This window comes from Triplophysa rosa, linkage group LG22 (assembly GCF_024868665.1).
Source record: "Triplophysa rosa linkage group LG22, Trosa_1v2, whole genome shotgun sequence".
NCBI lineage: Eukaryota > Metazoa > Chordata > Actinopteri > Cypriniformes > Nemacheilidae > Triplophysa > Triplophysa rosa.
Window position 1 is genome coordinate 3788341 of NC_079911.1, and position 19975 is coordinate 3808315.

Here is a 19975-nt window from a genome sequence, read left to right on the forward strand (position 1 = left end):
CTTAAAATGAGCAGCGATTGAGAACAAATTCTCTCTATTACATTGATTAAGTTTGTCAAGGCTTGGTTGAGCCACAAAATCCTCTATATTAGACTCCATCCTCAGCTTGTCCCAACACGCACGCAGTCAACGCTTTAACNACAAAAGACTGTAGTAATGATCAATGAAAATGTTGCTTTGCATCTCTTCTATATTTGATTTACAGGAAGAAAATTTGAGTTTCTCAGCAAAGAGGAGTTTTTAAAAATCGAAGGTGATCATGACTGTTGTTACTGCTGTACATCGGTTACAGCATCAGAACATCATTTGTCTATTCGGCATATTCGGTTTGCTATATACTTTGAAGATGGAGGCAATAGTAAGTAATCTCTAAAAATTAATTTAATTTCCAAAAATATAAACAAAATATGCAATGTTATTACAAAATCTAAAAACATGTTTTTGCCATTTTAGGCAAGTTTACCATACCTTGCAATTGCCCAGAGCGAAAATGTGATAAAAGGAGCCATTGGCATTGTCCTAAGTGTGCCAAAATAGTTAATAGAGCTCCAGATTTTAAATGCCACTTACAAAATCATGGTAAGGTATTGAAAACCATTTAAATTATTTATTTTGCCGCAGACAAATTTGTAAATTACCCTGCACATTTCACATTTTTGCAACAACAGGGCTGACAGTGACAGCAAAACCTTCTGGTGAGTACACTGACAAATGTAACTCAACCAATCAACAGATTGAAAAAAGTTCCTTTTAACTAAAATGATAATAACCACAGTGGAATCTGTCATATTTTTCTCAGATGAGGGAGAACCCTGTGAACAGACTGATAATTTACATCAGGAGCAACAAGGAAAAAGAATGTGCCAGAAATGTGGCATTCATTTCAGCAGCATGTCAAACTTAAGAAGACATGAAAGAGAGCAACACTCTGGACAGGAACCAATGATATGCATTGACCCAAAGAATGGACTTTATGTTACAACCAAACATTCCCATGGTCTGAGACTTCCCATACATGTACAGAAGTGTTTACCAGCACAGCACTATGATTGCGAAATGGATGAGTGTAGGGACTTTATGGGCATAGCAGCCCAGAGTGGAAACCCTGGTAAGGAATGCCACCACCTTGAGAGGACCAGGAAAGCACTTCCATATATTTCACCACCAGCACTACGCAGTAATTCCATAAATGAGATGGTAGAGAAAGGACTTGTGTCAAATTCCAGACGAGAAGAATGTATGGCTCTATTTCAATGTGCTCAGTGAGAGGAAGTAGACTGTGTGTTCCCTGTTTTCTGGGGAGAACAGATTCTTTCTGACAGATACATATTCTTCTCAGTTTTCACAGGACAGAAGGACAATTGGTGTAAGTTCGGAAGGACAGTATTAACATACGATTCAAAGTTGGGTAAATGGCACTGCCAGTGCTTTGGAAGCAAAAACAGGAACAGTTGTGTCCATAGATACATATCTATGTGGTGGTTGTTCCAAGAGCATCCCGATGTAGTCAAAAATGCAACGGAAGAGGACATAGAGGATATAGAGGGCAATGATAGTGAAACAGTGGAAATGCATCCTCACCAAGAATACACACAAAGAAATGTCATCACTGCAACAAACTACTTGTGGAACTCAAAAAGAATTCCAGAGGAACTTCCACTGGAATAAATTAAAATGGAGATGCCCATTCCTGTGAATTTTGAGCCGGCAGAACTTTATTGTCCTTACTGTCCTGGGCCTTGTCCTCCTGAACTAACAACATTTGTCATAACAACAAAAGCAACAGTATATGGGATATTTTCACAGAATAAAGGTATGAGCACTCTTCAGTTTTTACACAAGTCACTTAGTTTTTAATGATTAAAATACAATTATTTAGTTGATGTGTTTTCATCTAGGTGTATCTGTAAAAGGAAAGGAGTGTCCAGTTTGCAGAAATGTGGTTAGTTTTCAAGACTACAGTTCTGGCTTTCACAATTATAACAACAGAATCATTCTGACCATACCCTTATGTTCACTTTTGACAACAGGTCTTTCAGTAAGTACATTCAAATGGATCATATGCTTTACAAAATGACAAAAAACTGTTGTATTTCTGTCAACACTGTGTGTAGTTAAGTACAACATGATTTGTGTTACTTGTAGCTCAACTTGTGTTGTCCGTTTGATTTATTTAACACACATTCAACACGAAACTAAACATAATTGCCCGGTTTCACAGACAAGGTTTAAGGCTAATCCCAGACTAAAATTAATGTTTGAGCAGTCTTAACTGAAAATAACTCACCTTAAAACATCTTAAAGTATGTCAGCGACATTGTTTTGTCTTAAAATGCACACCAATAATGTTTTTTAGGGCATTTTTATAAAAGTATCTTAAATATCCTAATTTAACTAAGGGTTAGTCCGGTCTTAAGGTAAGCCCTGTCTGTGAAACCAGGCCAATGTGTTAAAATAGCATAACACAAAAATGTGTTATTAATTAAATAATCCTTTTTAAAGTGTAAGAACATTACAAGCACTCATTCTTTCTTTATTTTACTTTCAGAACCACATTGCTCTGGGTTGAATGCTGCGAACAATTGCATCACATTCTGGATGTACAGTTCCATACAACCCCCTCAGAAAGGCGTTTTATCACTTTTGTGCTCTGAGAAAGTACAGCTACAGTTTTTTCTGTTACCGCTGTGGACACCACCCATCAGTAGTAATTGCAGATGCCAACTGGAAAATCGCTTTGATTTGCCAAGTTAGTGTTATCAAATATACTACAAAAGTTTTTTTATTATAATTTATCCCACCATTACCTGTTTTGTGTTAACTTGTAATGTGTACATTTTTCATATAAATCAATTACTAGTCCATCTGTTGAGAAGTCCTGAGAGACACAACATTACGCCTCAAGACACAGAGATCAATGTGGCAATGAGATGGGAGAACTTGGAAAAGGAAATAATTGCCACTGGCTTCTCTGATGGTAAGCATGTTATACTACATAAAACAAGTGGTCTTTAGGAATATGAGTAAATTTGAAAGATGAATAATCTTGATATCATAAATGATACTTGATCTTAAAATATTAATATTCTTCAGATGCATCTAGCAACCCCTTCAGGAGCAACCTGACATACTCTGGGTTTGCTCCATGGATTGGTCAGCATACAAGAGTTACTGATTGCCTACCAAAAACTGAGGTGTTCAAAGGGTTATCCCACAGTGACATGGCTAGCACCACAAGCCATGTTGGGAAAAAAATAGATGAGGACCAGATTCTGCAAGTACTAGATTAAAAAAAGGTATTGTATAAGATCCAGCATATTGATATACTGTAAGACATTAAATCATTAATGTGTATTTTTTTTACTAGCCTAAAAAGGATGAGTTGATCAAAGCTTGCAATTACCTTGGTGTGTCAGAACGCGGATCGAATGCTGACATAATAAACCGGCTTGAGGAGCTTCTGCTATATAAGGATCTGTATCCTAAAATGTTCGTGAAGCTTAAAAAGGCTGGAGGTAAGAGGATCTTTGTTATTTTATGGCATGCATATTATTTGCAGCAGGCAACCATCTCTTAAGAGTGTTCTCTTAAGGGCCCTTCCCTTTTAGGGCTAAATATTACCTTTTTATCACTCCCTAAAGAATATTGCCCTGAGATGTGCTGTATAAAACCTTAGTGATTCTGTAAACAACCTTTTATTTTTAGAAGTCAGGAGGGTTATTTTTGTTATTTTGTCTCCATTTACAGTACAGTGAAATGTGTACAGTTAAAAAAACATATGGCAAGTAACGTACAGAACATTCGTTGTCACAACAATAAACATAATGCATTAAATATTTTCACCATACCACATTTAATATATTTGTATGTATTAAAACTCATTTTCACAGCCTTTACACAAGCCAATACAGAAAATACACAAAACAGAGACATAAAGAAAAACACAGAAAAGTACAGAAAATACGTTTCAGCAAAAAAGGGAGAGAAACATGGGACAGCGAACGGACAGGACTGTGACATACATTTTGTAGTATGATTTTATGGAGTAAACTGTAATTTACTAAAACATGACTTTAGCTTGGTTTTCACATAGGGCCACAAATAATGATGAAATAATATGACGTAATGTGGGGTATACAGTATATAAATGTATATGCTTAAAATTTTAACAAATTATTATCCCAAATAATTGATAAAGCATATTCCCATACAATATATAACCTCTAAACGTATCATTAATAATTGGAGTATCGTCAATTTTACGATTAAAAACAGCCTGGAACTGATCTGTCCTTACTGCCAATCTGCAGCAGCTCAGCATCATAACTGAGTCTGGGCTTTGATTCAGTAGAGACAATCAATGAGCAGCATCCAAAATCAGCAGTATCCAGCAGCATACATAGCTGATTTCATTTAAATTAAAATGGTCAGCAAGATATATATATATAAGTAAATCCTTTGTTAAAGAACCTTCAAAGAAAAATAACAAAAAAATATTATTTGTTAAATTTTAATCAGTATTATTTGTTGTTTGCACTTATCTTGTTTCATAAAGTAATTTGTGATATTTCTGTTAATATAGGTGGAGTGCTCCACATGGGATGCACCCATGGCGTTGTGTATTAAACATCACCTTTATGGTGGCAAGAGTCAGCTCGGGATCACGGAGATGCTCTGTTGAGTTTTAAACATCCTCCCACAGTGTACATATCTGACATCGCAGGACGTGTTGCCAGACATGTGAACAACCGTACACAGCAGAAAATGTTCCATCCTCATGATGGAAGGATATGTGAACCAACAGAGGAAAACATCTCTTTGGCAACAGCTGGGGAATTGAGTTTTAATCCTGACTGGGTCAAAAATATCAAGATGAAGAGAAGACTCGCCCATAAGCAATCTGCAGAGGACAGAATTTCTAGCTTACACCCTGAAACTGGAACATCAGAACGCTTCGCATTCTATGATAGGTTTCATCAGAAGAACCAGAAACGACCCGAGGAGAGACTGCGAAGTCTGAAACTGATTCCAGAACTGGCTTCTCTAGTGAACTCGTCAGAAGCGGAACAAGTTAATAGAGAACTGTCCACAAGTCGGTATTCACTGTGCCAAATGAAAGACACACACTACATGTTTTCACTCCGCCTGTACTTTCATCTACACATGAAAGAAAAAATTCATCCTTTTTAAAGGAAATGCAGAAGCGTGCAGCAGAAAACATGCACATAGGAATAGATGGCAAACTGTTTTATGGCCAAAAAGGTAAGAATGTGAATGTTAAGTGCTTGTTTAATTTTAGTACAGTTTACCAAATGTTTAATGATTGTCAACAGTGGAGTCATTTAAAATAAGCTGTTGTTCATAGACCAAAACATAAATATGTATAAATGATTACAGAGACACACACAAGACCAATGGAAACACAGGGCACACCACAAGGCCAAACGGGTGCAGAAGAGACAGGGGTGAATTTTTCTGTGGCAATGTTCCCAGTTGATCCTTCCAACAAGGTAACGTATATCACACCACTTCCAACCATTAACAATGAGATCAAGTAGAACTGTAATGCTAACATACTATTAATAAAAATTATTTTCAAACATTTAGGAAAAAATCTCCAAACTTTACGCTGTACAGAGGAGAGAAGAGGACACCGTTGCCAGAATTTCTCCCTATGCCATTTTGTCTCTCCGGGATCTGAAAACTATTCTTCCCCCACATCTCCTGACTGAAAGCAGTAGTACAGCAATGCCCTGGCTAACCGACAATGTAAGCATTATATGTTCTAAAGATTTTAGGCTTAATGTTATCTATAAAAAGAATATATTTAATTTTAAATGTATCACCCCACATAGAAGTTGTTGTATACAGTATTTTTAACAGATATTACATTATTTTGCTTTAAAGGTTGTAAATTGCCGCATTGAACAAATTGCACTACAGGCCAATGATGTAAGTTATCTGGAACCTTTTGAGTATGGTATTTAAAGACGAAGCTATTTATAAGTATTGTGAAGTTTTACATTTCTTCTATTTTCAGGTTTTGGCTTTGGACACCAACACATATATATTGTGGTACAGGGACTGTGCGGGGGTAAAAGGAGAAGTGACAGTTGAACATTTGAAACGACTTCAGGTATTATTAAAAAGTAAAATGTTCTCATATACATCAAGACTAATAGTCACAATAGCATAACTGAATGTTAGTGGTTTCCTTATTTTAGAATGCTTCAAATCTACAGAAAGTCCTTATACCTAGGGTGGTTGGATTAAAAGATAACCCAGAGTTGGGATGTCACTTCATTCTTTGGGTTGGTACCACACAATGGGATAATATAACACTGTTTATATTCAATCTTTGTACATGTTTTTTCTTTATTTTGTGATAAATTACTCATTATTAATGTTTCTATTAATGTTATTTATTATACAGGTTTTTGATCTTGCTGAAAAAGAAATTCGAGTCTACGACAACACCAGACGATATAAGACAATTTCAGCAGAGGACATGGTCATTTTAAAGTATAATTGAATTTTCTTACTTTCATTTTCAAAATTACTTTGTGTAAATTGTGGTCAAACAATTATGTTACATTAATTAATACATGTTTTTTGCTCTTAATGATGTGCTTTTTTAGAAATGAGTTTAGAAACGTTGACAAATTGGATGGCTGGACTGTGTCCAGTCCGAACCAATGGCAGAGAGATGACGGAAGGAACTGTGGTGTTTTTGTATGCACAGTAAGTTAACAATGTTTACTATTTTTTGTTCGTAACTATATAATGTTTTTTAAATATATCTTTTATATTTACTTATAATTAAGCTTTACGTTTATTAAATCATTATTATAGATGGCAGAGATGGAAGCAAAAAATATTAAAATGAATAATGAAAGGCTCCACAACAAACAGTTGGGCTACCTTCGACTTTACCATGCCTCATACATGGTGAGAAGACTGCAACCTCAGGTAATAAGAGGATAAAGAAGTTAGTATTAGGTGTGTAAGGTTTTATTTAAGATGCTTTTGTTTCGATGCCAAAAATTTACATTTCTTTTTAGAACTTTCCTCGCGAGGTTGATGGAACAAAAGAGAAAAACAGTGTTGAATCAAAGAGTGCAGCACAAAACAGTTGTATGGCCCAGGAAGCAGAAGTTTGCCTTTACCAAACAATTAATTCAAAGTAAGTGATGACAATGCTATTTTGATATGTTGTATAATTTTTATACAATAGTTACACTCATTTTATTATTTAACTGTCTTTAGAAAAATGCATCCACATGTCAACACACTGAACTGGATTCAGTGCGACCATTGCCAAAATTGGCTGCATGCAGACTGTGCTGGCATCACACTTGAAAATATCACAGAGGAAACACCATTCAGTTGTGGCTGTGAAACCAGTCATGTGTATACCTTTGAGAAGTATGTAAACCTTTTATAAACATAGAAGTTTAATGTAAAGTACTTGTTTTTAATGTTTCATTTTTATTTTTAAAGGACACTGGCACTCTTGAAGGAGGGCTTAATGGTTCACCTTGTAATAGAAGATAATGAGATCTTGGTAAATATTTATAACTACAGAGTACACAATTTGAATAACAATGTCTTAAGGCTGGAATACACTACACAACTTGTAAAATCTGAACAGATTTTTTTAAAAACTGACTAGACTTTTAGAACTTTTGCACATAAAACAATACGTAATCAAATATGCAGACTGGGGCAGACTTTCTGCAACAAATCCAGACTGAAAATCTGAACAAAAGACTTGTAGTGTATTGAAGTCTTTAGATGTATTTTGTAAGTATGTAGGATGTAAGGATGTAGTATCTTTACTGTGTTTTTCATGTACTTGTTATTGCTCATAAATAACATAAAATAAAAATAACACTTCTTAAGTTAAAGTAATACCACATACTGTTTCTTAACTATTTAAATGTTTCATCTGTAACTTGCAACACATCACATTCCAGGAATTACACGAAGGCTTGAGGAATGGCACTATACTGTCCAACAGAATGTTTTTATTTTTACATCCGACATTTGCCCCCAAGCTTAAGATGAAGCTTAATGAAAAGTTGAGTTTTTTTAAGAAAAACAGGTAACACTTCCGTTTATATTATTTGCCTTTTGTATTTGCCTATTATTTGCCTTTTGATACCCTTTCTACAATGACATGTTTGTGCATTTGCTTTATTAATAATGTTTTACATGTTGGCAGACTTCAAATATATAGTACATGTTAGCAGACTAATATATGTACAATTATTAAAATGATTGCTTTTTAACAGACAGAGGCAATAATAGAAAGAGTGTATGAAGTCACACAACTGGCTAGAGATTCCATGGAGAATACGTCCTACATTCTGGACGTTATGACCCCTGAGGTAAACATAATGATACTGTTAACACTTCTACACAATAAATAGGACAATGGCATTTAATGCACTTTGCACAATTTAAAACTGTCCAATATTTTTCAAAAAGGTAACCCTCATTATTCTCCACAAGACTGAGGGCTTTCACAGGTACCAGGGAGAAATGGCATTACAGTCAAACATTTCTTTGGAGTAAGTCTTCCTTTTCTGTTGTTATTCCTTTCTGGCTAACATATTTATGAAATGCTTATTTAAGTGTACTATTTGCCTTTTACAGGGTGCAATGTACTAATCCACCATGGTTCTAATTGAACGTCAGCAAGAATCTTTTCCCAACCCTTTTTGAGGAGATGGGATTTCATAAATAGGTTTCATGTTACATATGTAAAATGTTATGTAAGACATGTAAAATATTATAGTATCATTGTATGTTACTGCTGTAACAATATAAATAACTTGACTGTAATTTCAAATAAATACACCCTGTGGGGGAAGTTGCTGAGATTCACTGGGGGGACTAAGATAGTCAAACACAATAAATATATATACTTTTTTAAACATTACATGTATATAACATTTGTAATATACTTTTGCTTGCTATTAAAAGTTTTTTTTCCATACTGGCTGTGTACACCACCAAACATGTTGAAATGATATTAAGCACTTTAAACAAATTTTATGTAGTAATTGGTTTTATAATTTTTATCTAATACATTTAGCTTTAAGGAAACCGTATTTATATATCATATTTTAATACAGGAAAGCAGCCCAAAGTGATGAACGCAAGGATAATAACACAGCGAAATAAATAGCATAAACAACATAAAAATAAGACTTTAAACGCTGTGTAAAAAAGCTCTTAAAGAAAATACTATATGGCGCATTCGTTGTCAAAATACAAAAGTGCGCATGCGTGTTACAACATCGCGCTACAGGCAGGGACCTTAAACAGTGACAGGCAGCGAAGCAGGAGTGAGTGGTCTCCTGGCAGGCACGTAAAACAGCGACTGGTCGCGAGGCAGGTGAATAAAACAGTGACTGGTAGCGTAACATGTGAATAAAACAGTGACAGGTCTCGAGGCAGGTGAATAAAACAGTGACAGGTCCCGAGGAAGGCACGTAAAACAGCGACTGGTCGCGAGGCAGGCACGTAAAACAGCGACTGGTCGCGAGGCAGGCACGTAAAACAGTGACAGGAAGAGAGGCAGGCACGTAAAACAGTGACAGGAAGAGAGGCAGGAGTGACGGGTCGCGAGGCAGGTGCCACCTGACACGCAAAGATTTTACCCCCTCTCAAAAAACGTTCAAGGCTACCAACTAAACACGACGGAAAAGCTAATTTAAACACACCTCTTGCTAACGTAAAGCAATGCATTAATTTTGAAACGCACAAATCCTACACTTTACATCACTACTGCTTAAAACACTAAAAATGACTCGAAACTGAAGAACAAGTTCAATACGGTTTAAACACAACAGAAAAGCTAAATGCACCTCGTGAAGAATTTGAAACTAACAAATCATAAACTTTACATCACTGCCACATAACACACTAAAACGTAACTTACCCAAAAATAGAATAACACGTTCAATACTTATTAAACAAGATGGAAAAGCCAAGTAAAAACGCACCTCGTGCAACCACGAAAAGCAATAGATGAATTGTGACACGAACAAATCTTACACTTTAACGTTACATCACTGCTGCATAAACATTACACAAGTTAAAGAACAAGTTCAATGCTATAATTGTCACAACAATGTTTTAAGATGGACTGAGGAAGAAAACAATCTTAAGATTTCTTACCGGATACTTCACACCATCTCATGCGCACGCCGTCTTCTCGAGATTCGCGCCGTCTTCATGAGAGTCGTTAGAAAACGTCGCATCCGGTTGTTTTGAATTGCAAAATTAAAACAGTTACGTTAGTTTAAAGATTGGTAGTTAAGTAAACCAGAGAGTAGAACAATTTGATTTAGCATAACACAATACACTTATGTTTTGTCTTAAAACGAAATATGTATGTGTTATTGTAACAAAAAATATTTGGGTAAAATGAACACTGCCACAAAACCCATTTTTTGAGTGTGGACGAGGCGTTTGTAGTTGACGCGCATGCCGTTGCCGTTGTGCTATTATTCAGGCTTCATGCTCGTGTGGTGTACATTGGACAATAATCCAGCAGCAAAAAAGTAAACCACCAAGAGGGCTGAGCAAGCGACTCTGAGCGTATTGAGCGAGCGGAGCAGAATTTTCAGAAAGGCGCTCTCTACTCTGCGAGAAATATTAACGCTCCGATCCCCGCTCCGGTCAAATGCTCTGGTAAGCAGATAACATATACTGGACAATTATATTGAGATATAATTGAACGTAATTTTAAACAATGTTGAAATGGCACGCACAGTGATTATCAAGAAAAAAATAAACGGCACACCATGTCAAAAAGGTTGCCAACCCCTGGGTTAGATAGAGTATTATCAAGTGCAGATGCCAAGCCACGCCCATAGCAACCAAACATATTAGCTTAGCAACAGTTTAGCAATATGTGTATCTCTGCATCAGAACATCCTAGAGACATGGGGATTGGAAAGATTCATTCGTGGCTTAATGTGTTATCACTCTAGTGCCCAGTTCTGCGGTTTGCCACAAACCATCACTCACATTTTCTTCAGAAAATGTACCATCTAGTTATTATTATTATTTTACCACAGTAAAAATAGAGTTATCATAGATTTTGGCATATTATGTATACCATACTTTTGCTACAATAGGTTAACTGACATGATTGAACTACTGTTATTGTAGTTCAGTCATAGTAAACATGTGGTTACTATGGTTTTTATCAGAAATAGGTTAATTATCGTCAGGGGATTGTTTTTTTGTTTTGGAAATAATTTACTAATCAAAACTGATTAGCACAAACCATATTGTATGCTGCAGATAATTTGTGGTAGTCAGTCTCTTATTAATCATTATTACTAGACGATATGAGATACTGTAATGGTGCAGGGTTCAGACAATCTTGACCATAAGGAGTGAAGGTAATGTTTAGGACAATATATTAGCTATGCTTACCCGACAAACATCATGCTGATGTCACATACAAAACGTCACTCCAAATAAACAGAAAATGACGGGTTTTTTGCCAAGTGAATTTTAAACAGACACATTAAGAGATACAATTCCGTTTTCCCTCTAGAGTTTACACATCGAGAGCTTTACTCTTTGAAGGGAGTAGGGCATAGATATGATCACTTCGGAATGGAACGCAGGACCAGTCGTCCTCTTAACGCGGAAAAGAAATCCCGCAGTCGCGTTTGGTCATATGACCTGAGACACGTCACTCGCAGTTCAGAGTTGAAAGTCAATGTATTACGAGTGGCAACATGGCGGCATTAACGAGATACAGAGCGTTCTTTCAGTTTCTCAGACCCCAGATGAGCATTATGGACAACGGGAGCATATCTCAAGATGTTTTGCATTCGTTGCTGTACAATAGGGCGCAGTGTGCGCGTCACGCCTTTTCTGGAGAGACACGAAAATACAGCACTGACGTTAAGTCTGGAGATGACCTGATCGTTAAATACTTGGACGGTGACGACTCAGGTAGATCGGATACAACAATTGATTATAGAGTTTAAGCATAAGATTCCTGCAGGTGTTGCGTGTAGTCTTGGCCAAGTCTAAAGCATGTGCAATATAAAAAAGACCTATAATTCTCCGTGCAGCGTCCCATAACAGTTCGGGCCGGGGCCACTCAAAGGTTAAACGTTTAACATGTCCATCTGTCCCCCTGTTTATTATTTGTTCACTAACCCTAACAGAAATTACAAACCTTTTCAAATAAGCTCTAGAGAAGTTGTAAACTGGTTGTCTCCTGACAACTAGAAAAATATGAACTAAAAGTCTGTCATGTCAGTGCTAAATTGTCCTAAGCTTTAAAAACATTCTTGTGTTTTTAGGGATTGTTGTTTTTGGGATCGATCGCCCTAAAGCTAAAAATGCAATCAGCAAAAATCTTGTTAAAATGGTAAGTATACCAATTTCATTTATGTATTTTGGTATTTTTGAAAATCAAAGCACTGTTCTCTTGACATTTGAGGTCATTCATTGTACTATGTAAACACCACCACAAGCATTGTCCTGTAAAAGAATGGACCCAAATTCAGGGCCCTGTAGAATGGTATAGCTGCAGCGTGGATATCTCCAAATGGTGGCGGAAGCGACAAAATTATGCGTAGCTTCCTGCCATTGGTGGTTATAGATCTGATATATTCTACTATTTTGGTATTGATCCAAAATGATACCTTAGTGTTATTCCATCTTGTTCATATGCGAAAACTGATAGATCTAACTATCCTTCAGACACTTTGATATCTACCATCAGAGATGAAGAGGGAAGAACAACATGCAGGAGACGAAGTGATGATATAATAAAATTAGCAAAGTTTATTCAGGAAGAAAATCATAGTTGCGTTTAGAAGCTCATTCTAACTCTGTCTAGAGTTCCATTGTTCATTCTAACTCCGTCTAGTGTTCCATCACCCACTCTAACTTCGTCTGACCAAAAAACGCATTGAGCAGGTGTTATTATACCAACATTGACAGTGGAAAATTACTGCTTCACAACATTGTCTTGTGACGTTATTAAGAACCTTTAGAATGAGACCACTGGAAACTCATATCTACTTGTGAAGACAATAAAAATGCAGCATTCAACAGAATGTAGTATAAAACTAGGGAGAAATAAACTAAATTACTAATAAATAATAATAAGGATAATATATATTTTTAAATGCAACAGAAAAAAGTCAAGTCAGAATTTTTTTATCTTGCTTTTATCTTGCTAGGTTGCTTTTAAGAAATTCAGATCCTACGATCTATCAGTGGACAGACGCTGCATGCATAACACATTAAAGTAATGGAAGTTCAACTAAGCAGTCAATCATACATATTGTTTGTTTTGGTTTTAATGAAAAAAGTAGTTGTAAAATGTATATTATTATTAAGGATTTTTTTACGCACTCCATGCGGCGCTGCAGAGCATATACCGTAACGACGCTGTATGACATCAAAGTACCGGGAGTGGAAGCATCACCCCCTTTTGGAGGCCACGCCCTGTTTTGAAGATCCCTACTTTGCAGTTATACCTAATTAAGACATTTTGTGTCCGCTCCCTGTCTCTGCTCTCAAAAGGGCACCAATATTACAGAATTTAATTGACCATAACTACAATGAGAACTAGGAAGTGGTGTCACTTTTTTATGTTTTTTTTTGCTAGATGTCTGAAGCTGTTGAGTCTGTGAAGAAGAACAGCAAAGTGCGTACTGTTATCTTATGCAGTATTGTTCCTGGAATATTCTGTGCAGGTATTTAGTCATTGTGTGTAAACATAAATAAAAGTATATTAAACTTTTTATGTCAACCACTTAATGTTGTCCCTCACTATTGTGAGGATCAGGACGTATAAGCGTTAGAAAAAATACAAGAAACGAAACATTTAAAACTAAATTTAAATATTGAACAAACATCTTTAAGACATAATTATATACAATTGTGGTCAACAGTTTACATTCACTATGCAGAATCTGGAAAATGTTGAAAATTTAGGAAAAAATAAAAGCATTGTTATTTTATTTTAGCTCTGCCCTAAAAAGTTAAGTGTATTGGTCCGGCCCTCTACAACCTTGCCAGTTTCTGGCCCCTTGGGAAAATTTATTGTCCACCCTTGAAGGGTTAGTTCAGGGTTAGAATGAAAATACTGTCATAAATTATTCATCCTCAAGTCGTTTCACAACCTTAAGACCACAGTTCATCTTCGGAACACAATAAAAAATGATCATATCAGAAATATCAGAAGTGTAATCATTTCTTTTAGAACTGAATTTATATTCAAATGTAGACACCCACTTCTTTCTGCTATATTATTAAATCATTTATGTATAAATTACATTCTATTATATAGGGCTGGGTGATAAAATGATAACGATATATATCGACGATACACCTTTATCAATAACGATAGAAAAAATGTTTGATATAACGCCTCGTGACCGAACAAAGGGCGCCAATGTGAGTGTGCACACCGGCGCGCAATACGGCAGGCGTAAAAGTGACACCTGGGGCTAGTTTTTTGTTTGTTTGACGCGCCTCTTTAAAAACTGGCCGACCAATGAGATTGCCGCTTTTGTTCATGAGCTGCTGAAGTTAAAGTAAAACACGACTTGGTGGCACTCAAGCCCAAAACAGTCTTGCCGAGCATACAGTGATGAAGAGGAAGCAAGATGAATCTTTTTTGTTTTACAGTTTTTAGAGAAGTGCATGGCATGAATTAAACGTAATGAAGTCGTTTTTATTTGAAAGAACAATAAATGATACAAAATGCAGACAAAACACCTGTGCTTGCAGTACAATAACTGAGTAAACAGGGCTTGACATTTTCCAAGCAATAAAAATGACAATGTTAATTTTTCCTTGTTACATTTAACCATCAGCTTGCATTATTTAATTATTTTCGTAAGGATATTTACATTGTGTCCGTTTCTGTACTTGTTGAACAAGAGACCTCATCTTTCATTTCGTTTACGAGGCAGAAGTAACAGCTCGTTCATGAACGAGAATCGGCGGGTCCTTTCGTTCACTTACGAACGAGATGAACGAGATGACTGATCGTTCATTTAGTTCACGAACGAGAATCAGCGGGTCTCGTTCAGACTCAAACACAGGCTCGTTCAGTGAAGGGCTTTGTCAAAGCTCACTCTCGAACTCCATTGGCTCGTGGTTTAGACACTCTTTTAAGCCTAGACGTTCTGTGCTCGAGGGAGAGATTTCAGTGAACGAGAAATATGAGTCATTGCATTTCGTGAACGAGAACGATTCGTTCACTTAAAAGATTCGTTCAAAAAGAACGATTTGTTCACGAACGAAACATCACTACAAATCAGCCACTTGTTCGCACGTTTATTATGTTTTAGGGCTGGGCGATGTGTTAATTTTTTTTAATCGATAATCGACTTTAAAATCACCGCGATACCCGATAATATCGGATGTGTTTGACTTCATGCAACGTTGCGCAGACTATCAATCTGCGGATACAGACCAGGAGGGCATTCGTTCTGGACCCGCCAAATGCCAAACAAATACGCACGCAGGCATTTTCGTTGCCTTTCGATGTTAAAATGATTTAACAACATTTTCATTGTTAAATCATTCTACATATTATTTAATACCTATAGTACAATTTGATTGGTTGTTGCGCTGTAAATTAATCCTACATGTTTCTTTTATGCTGGTAGGATAATCTGACAGGGTATTTACGCTGTAAATTTATTTTGTGTTTATTTTAAGATGGTAGGACTATCTGACAGGGTATTTTGCATTGTGAAATCATCCTGTTTATTTTGTCGATGTGGTTTAGATTATATTAAGTTTTGCCCTGCGGTAGGAAAATCTGACAGGGTAGGACAATTCGAACACCGGTACAGCCCCGCGACGCGAGCGTGAAGTTTTGCTTTGCCGACGCAGCTCGTATTTCTCTTGGTCTATCTCTGCAGCGACCGCCAGAAAACAGCAGCACTTTCAACTGACCGAACAAAACAGCGTTTCCAAAATTCTGTTACTGTTACTGACTGCCTGGGCATATGAACATTAACGTTCACGCTAAAGCCTACATCACATGATAATGCCATAATGCGTATTTTCCATTATTATCGATTATCGTCTGGTATCTGTCTGTTGTAATTGACATCAGGATATTTGCGAGACATCGGCGATATACGATAACATCGTCACATCACCCAGCCCTGTATGTCCTACATGGTGAATGACGCATAATGCACTAGATGGGTGATGGGAGATGATCCAGACATTGTAAACATTAATATCAAAGTCTTAATTTTGCATTACTGTCACGCGAGTGGTTGCACGTGAGTGTCCTCAGGTTCAGAGACACGATAGCACAGAGCTGATCATATTCATTGATCATACGCGCAAATCCGCTGAGGAAACCAAACGTCCTCGTTCAAGTCTACACAGAAAGTTGTATGTTAAGGCTATATGGAAGAGATCGGACATCACATCACAAACGCCAGTGTCACTCATCAACGTAAATAACAAGCTTCAAGTGACACATCAGTGGCATCACTGATGTTTCCTAATCTTTTCATTAGACTTTTACACCACTGTGGCTATCACGACTGTGTGCCATAAACAAAATGCTTTTGATTATTTTAAAAGTCGAAATGCTCTTGTGAACACGCACCATAGACTGACAAGGCAGAGGAGAATATATCGATTAAAGTCGTTATTTTGTTTTGTTTTTTGCAAATAAAGTATTGTCGTCACTTCAAAAAAATTCTAGTGAGCCACTATGAATGGATCGACCAATTTAACAATGTCTTTAGTACTTTTCTGGACCTTGACAACAACTATAACCGTGATGTCTATGAGGAGGCCTGGAAATCTCTCGGATATCTCCTAAAATATCTTTATTTGTGTTCCGAAGACGCCGGGAGGTCTTAAAACATGTTGAACGTCATGTGGGTGAGAAACAAATTTGATAATTTTGATTTTGAGATGAACTTTTCCTTCAAATTGATGTTATTTTGTTTAAATAGCTTTTTTCATTTAGTAATGCCATCTAAAAGCTACAAAAGATAGATTTTTTCCCAGAAGATAAAATAATAACAATAACAATGATCATTTTCACACCTGACTTTAAATGTGTTATGTTGCCTTGTAGAGAATCAAGGATTGTTTGTATCCTTTGTAATAGTTGTGAGTTAGGTTTTAGTCATAATAGTTACACTCATCAGTTGCTTTTAATTGTTAGCGAAATGTGTTGTTATAGTCATCATTCAAACTGCATTTTATGTATTTTAGGGAGATGTTGAAAGGTTACCCAGGGTTTTTCCTGGCTCAAAATGAGGCGGAGGTGGTGCCATCCTGATCTTGTACACACACACGTAGGCCTACCGTACCTTTAAGTGGCTTAACCAAAGTGACTTTGAGTTTGACATATTAAAAGTTCTAATAAAATTAGATAAAAATTACAATTATTAAGTTATATAAAACACTACTTCTATTCAACCAAACAGAAATGTTTTTTTAAACAAATAAAGTTTTTTTTATGATTTCAACTAACTTTTCAGCCCACAATAGCCAACTGAATTAACCAGTCTTTCTAAATGATCAAAGCTCATTCACATTTTGCCTTCTCTGTGGTTCATTTTAAATGATTCAATGATCTCTTATATTCGCTAGTCTTATATTCTTATAGTTTAAATGAATCTGTTCAAATGAGTCATTCGTGTGCGAGTCGTTCTGAACGCAATGTGCGTTCAAACTGGGGAACTTGCTGTGTACAGTATACGCAGGGCCGGATTAAGAACACATTGGGCCCTGGGGCTATAGCAAACCCAAGGGCCCCCTTCATTTTATTGCCACGCCGCAGTGTCTTCTACAGTGCTTATTACATTTTATTGCTATTATTATTATCATATTTAATTTTCTAATTATTTTATCTAATTTTCTACTATTTTAATTTAATTTTATATTTATTTCTTATATTTAATTTTCTAATTATTTTATCTAATTTTCTACTATTTTAATTTAATTTTGTATTTATTTCTTATATTTACTTTTCTAATTATTTTATCTAATTTTCTGTTATAGTAATTAAATTTTATAGTTAATACTTATTTTTAATTTCTATTTTATATAAGCACAAGTTCACATACTAAACTTTCAATGCTATTAAAAAACATAAATATTAACGCAATATTTATTTCTTATATTTACTTTTCTATTTATTTGATCTAAATACATTAATTATAGCCTTTCAACAGTATAACTGAGAGCTATCATGTCTAACAGGTAGGAAATATACAGAACACTTTACAGTCTTTAATGCTAAATTCTAAATTAAATATAGACGAATTCTTACTAAAGCTACAAAACACATTTAATTCATTTCTTCCTGTAATGACTTTCCATCTTCAATGACATACGTTAGAATGGCTTGGGCGGAGCATCTGTTAACTCCTCCCCTTCAACTGTCAGTCGGCTGCCAGTTCCATTTGAAAATGCAACGTTTTTTAATGTTTTTATACATACATTCAAATTGCAGAGAAAGACGAAAGCCATGAAATTCCCTTTCACTCGGAAATGCGTCAAAATACGGAAGTAAAAACAATCGCAACTTCCGGTTCACGGGGACTTTAACATTAGTGACAGGAGTCACAGCAGCAGATTGAAGAATGCGGCCCCTTTAAGAGCTGTCCCGTTCCGTTTTGCCACATACCATAGCTAGAAGCTGTCTGTCTATCTACACTGAATGTGTAAAAGCAACTGTTTCAAATCGCGCTTAAGTGGTTTAAAAGCCTACATGAATAAGAGCGTGGTTATATAATGTAACGCTAGACAAAGGATGACAAAACAAACGGATGCTGCTTTAATTGCGTAAAATATTTTTATTGGAAAAAAATATTGCATGGGTTAACACGTTAACGTTGACAGCCGACAAATTTTATATTATTTACTTACCGATAAAAAGTCTTCTTTAGCAAAAAATCCTAATGATATCGTTAAAATCCATGCTTTTAACCACGCGACATGTCGTATTCCAGGAACATCCGTGTTAAATGGCTCAGTCTTTCTTGTCCACAAATGAGACTTAATACAATATAACTTTGAGAAGGAGCGCTCTCCTCTCCCTCGCATTTGTTACCGATCAGATGTGCTGTCTGATGTAAGAGCTGGATCCAATATTTCACAGTTCACCGGACTATTACTGTCATTTTCATCTAAAGGGGCAAAGTAAACATTCATAAAACCCTTGCTTTCTAACTGGTTGGTTATAAGAGCAATAACTTACTGCTGCTGCTAACTCACCTTCAACATGTAAAGCACATTGATCTGCGACGGGGGGTGATGCTAATTGTTTATTGCCGCTGCACCCGGGAATTTCCTCGTGCATGGATGTTTTGTCCAAAAGGGAACTAAAGTAGTTAGTTTTGGAGTTTTAGCTGTAAGATTAGCCTCACGTCTTCCCCTTTCAACTTTATTTCTCCTTTTTGTGCACCACTGTCACTTTTTTGAACACCAGCGAGACAAGCCGAATACTTCATATTCTCGACATGCCTGACGCAAAGAGGCGTTTCCTGATATAATGGCGTAAACTGTAAAATGATTTTGATTGGACGGTGAATTATATCAGTCAGGAACATTTTCCAATAGTTTCTTGTTATTTTATAATCAACCGCCAATATGAATTGTCAATCAATGATGTAAGGACAGCTCCCATTTCCTCCAGCCAATCAAGGGCCCCCTCCTTCCACGGGCCCTGGGGCTTCAGTCCCACCTAGCCCTTATGTTAATCCGGCCCTGAGTATACGCTGATTCAACGATCCCAACTGCACAGCTAAAGACATTACAATGATGTACGTCGTGTTAATTTAATAAATTTCAAGAAATTAAACGTACTTGGATGCAAAACAAACAGCCGTGAAACACAGACTGGCTCTTGTTCTGCAACTATTTTTAGCGCCTCAGTGTACTGATAACGAAACAGCGCCTCCACTGTGGCGTAATGTCG

At 36.3% G+C, this 19975-nt stretch overlaps 2 protein-coding genes and 1 pseudogene across 5 annotated transcripts in view; all 3 read left to right on the top strand.

Moving 5' to 3' along the window:
• The first annotated feature begins 157 nt into the window (after nucleotides 1-157).
• LOC130546563 (uncharacterized) lies at nucleotides 158-3801 on the top strand (annotated as a pseudogene).
• LOC130546561 (uncharacterized) lies at nucleotides 3414-9554 on the top strand. The gene is made up of 14 exons (XM_057321904.1): nucleotides 3414-3515; nucleotides 4583-5510; nucleotides 5608-6136; nucleotides 6225-6311; nucleotides 6434-6522; nucleotides 6639-6741; nucleotides 6853-6969; nucleotides 7062-7183; nucleotides 7267-7425; nucleotides 7501-7564; nucleotides 7977-8390; nucleotides 8491-8573; nucleotides 8659-9403; nucleotides 9497-9554. Exons 3-11 carry the CDS (start codon nucleotides 5978-5980, stop codon nucleotides 8106-8108), a joined length of 1032 nt encoding a protein of 343 aa, XP_057177887.1. The 5' UTR covers nucleotides 3414-3515; nucleotides 4583-5510; nucleotides 5608-5977; the 3' UTR covers nucleotides 8109-8390; nucleotides 8491-8573; nucleotides 8659-9403; nucleotides 9497-9554.
• Nucleotides 9555-11727: 2173 nt separating this feature from the next.
• auh (AU RNA binding protein/enoyl-CoA hydratase) overlaps nucleotides 11728-19975 on the top strand; it is an 80893-nt gene continuing 72645 nt past the window's right edge. For all 4 annotated transcript variants that reach the window (XM_057321905.1, XM_057321908.1, XM_057321907.1 and 1 more), the window contains exons 1-3: nucleotides 11728-11988; nucleotides 12345-12412; nucleotides 13664-13751. In XM_057321905.1, coding sequence (XP_057177888.1) covers nucleotides 11769-11988; nucleotides 12345-12412; nucleotides 13664-13751 — 376 coding nt within the window. In that variant the 5' untranslated portion in view covers nucleotides 11728-11768. The remainder of the gene's footprint in view (nucleotides 11989-12344; nucleotides 12413-13663; nucleotides 13752-19975) is intronic.

Coding starts and splice junctions, on each gene's coding strand:
- LOC130546561 (XM_057321904.1), top strand. CDS start 5,978: ATGGTATTTAAAGACGAAGCTATTTATAAGTATTGTGAAGTTTTACAT. Junction 6,523..6,638: donor GAGGACATGGTCATTTTAAA/GTATAATTGAAT, acceptor GTGCTTTTTTAG/AAATGAGTTTAGAAACGTTG. Junction 7,426..7,500: donor CATGTGTATACCTTTGAGAA/GTATGTAAACCT, acceptor TTATTTTTAAAG/GACACTGGCACTCTTGAAGG.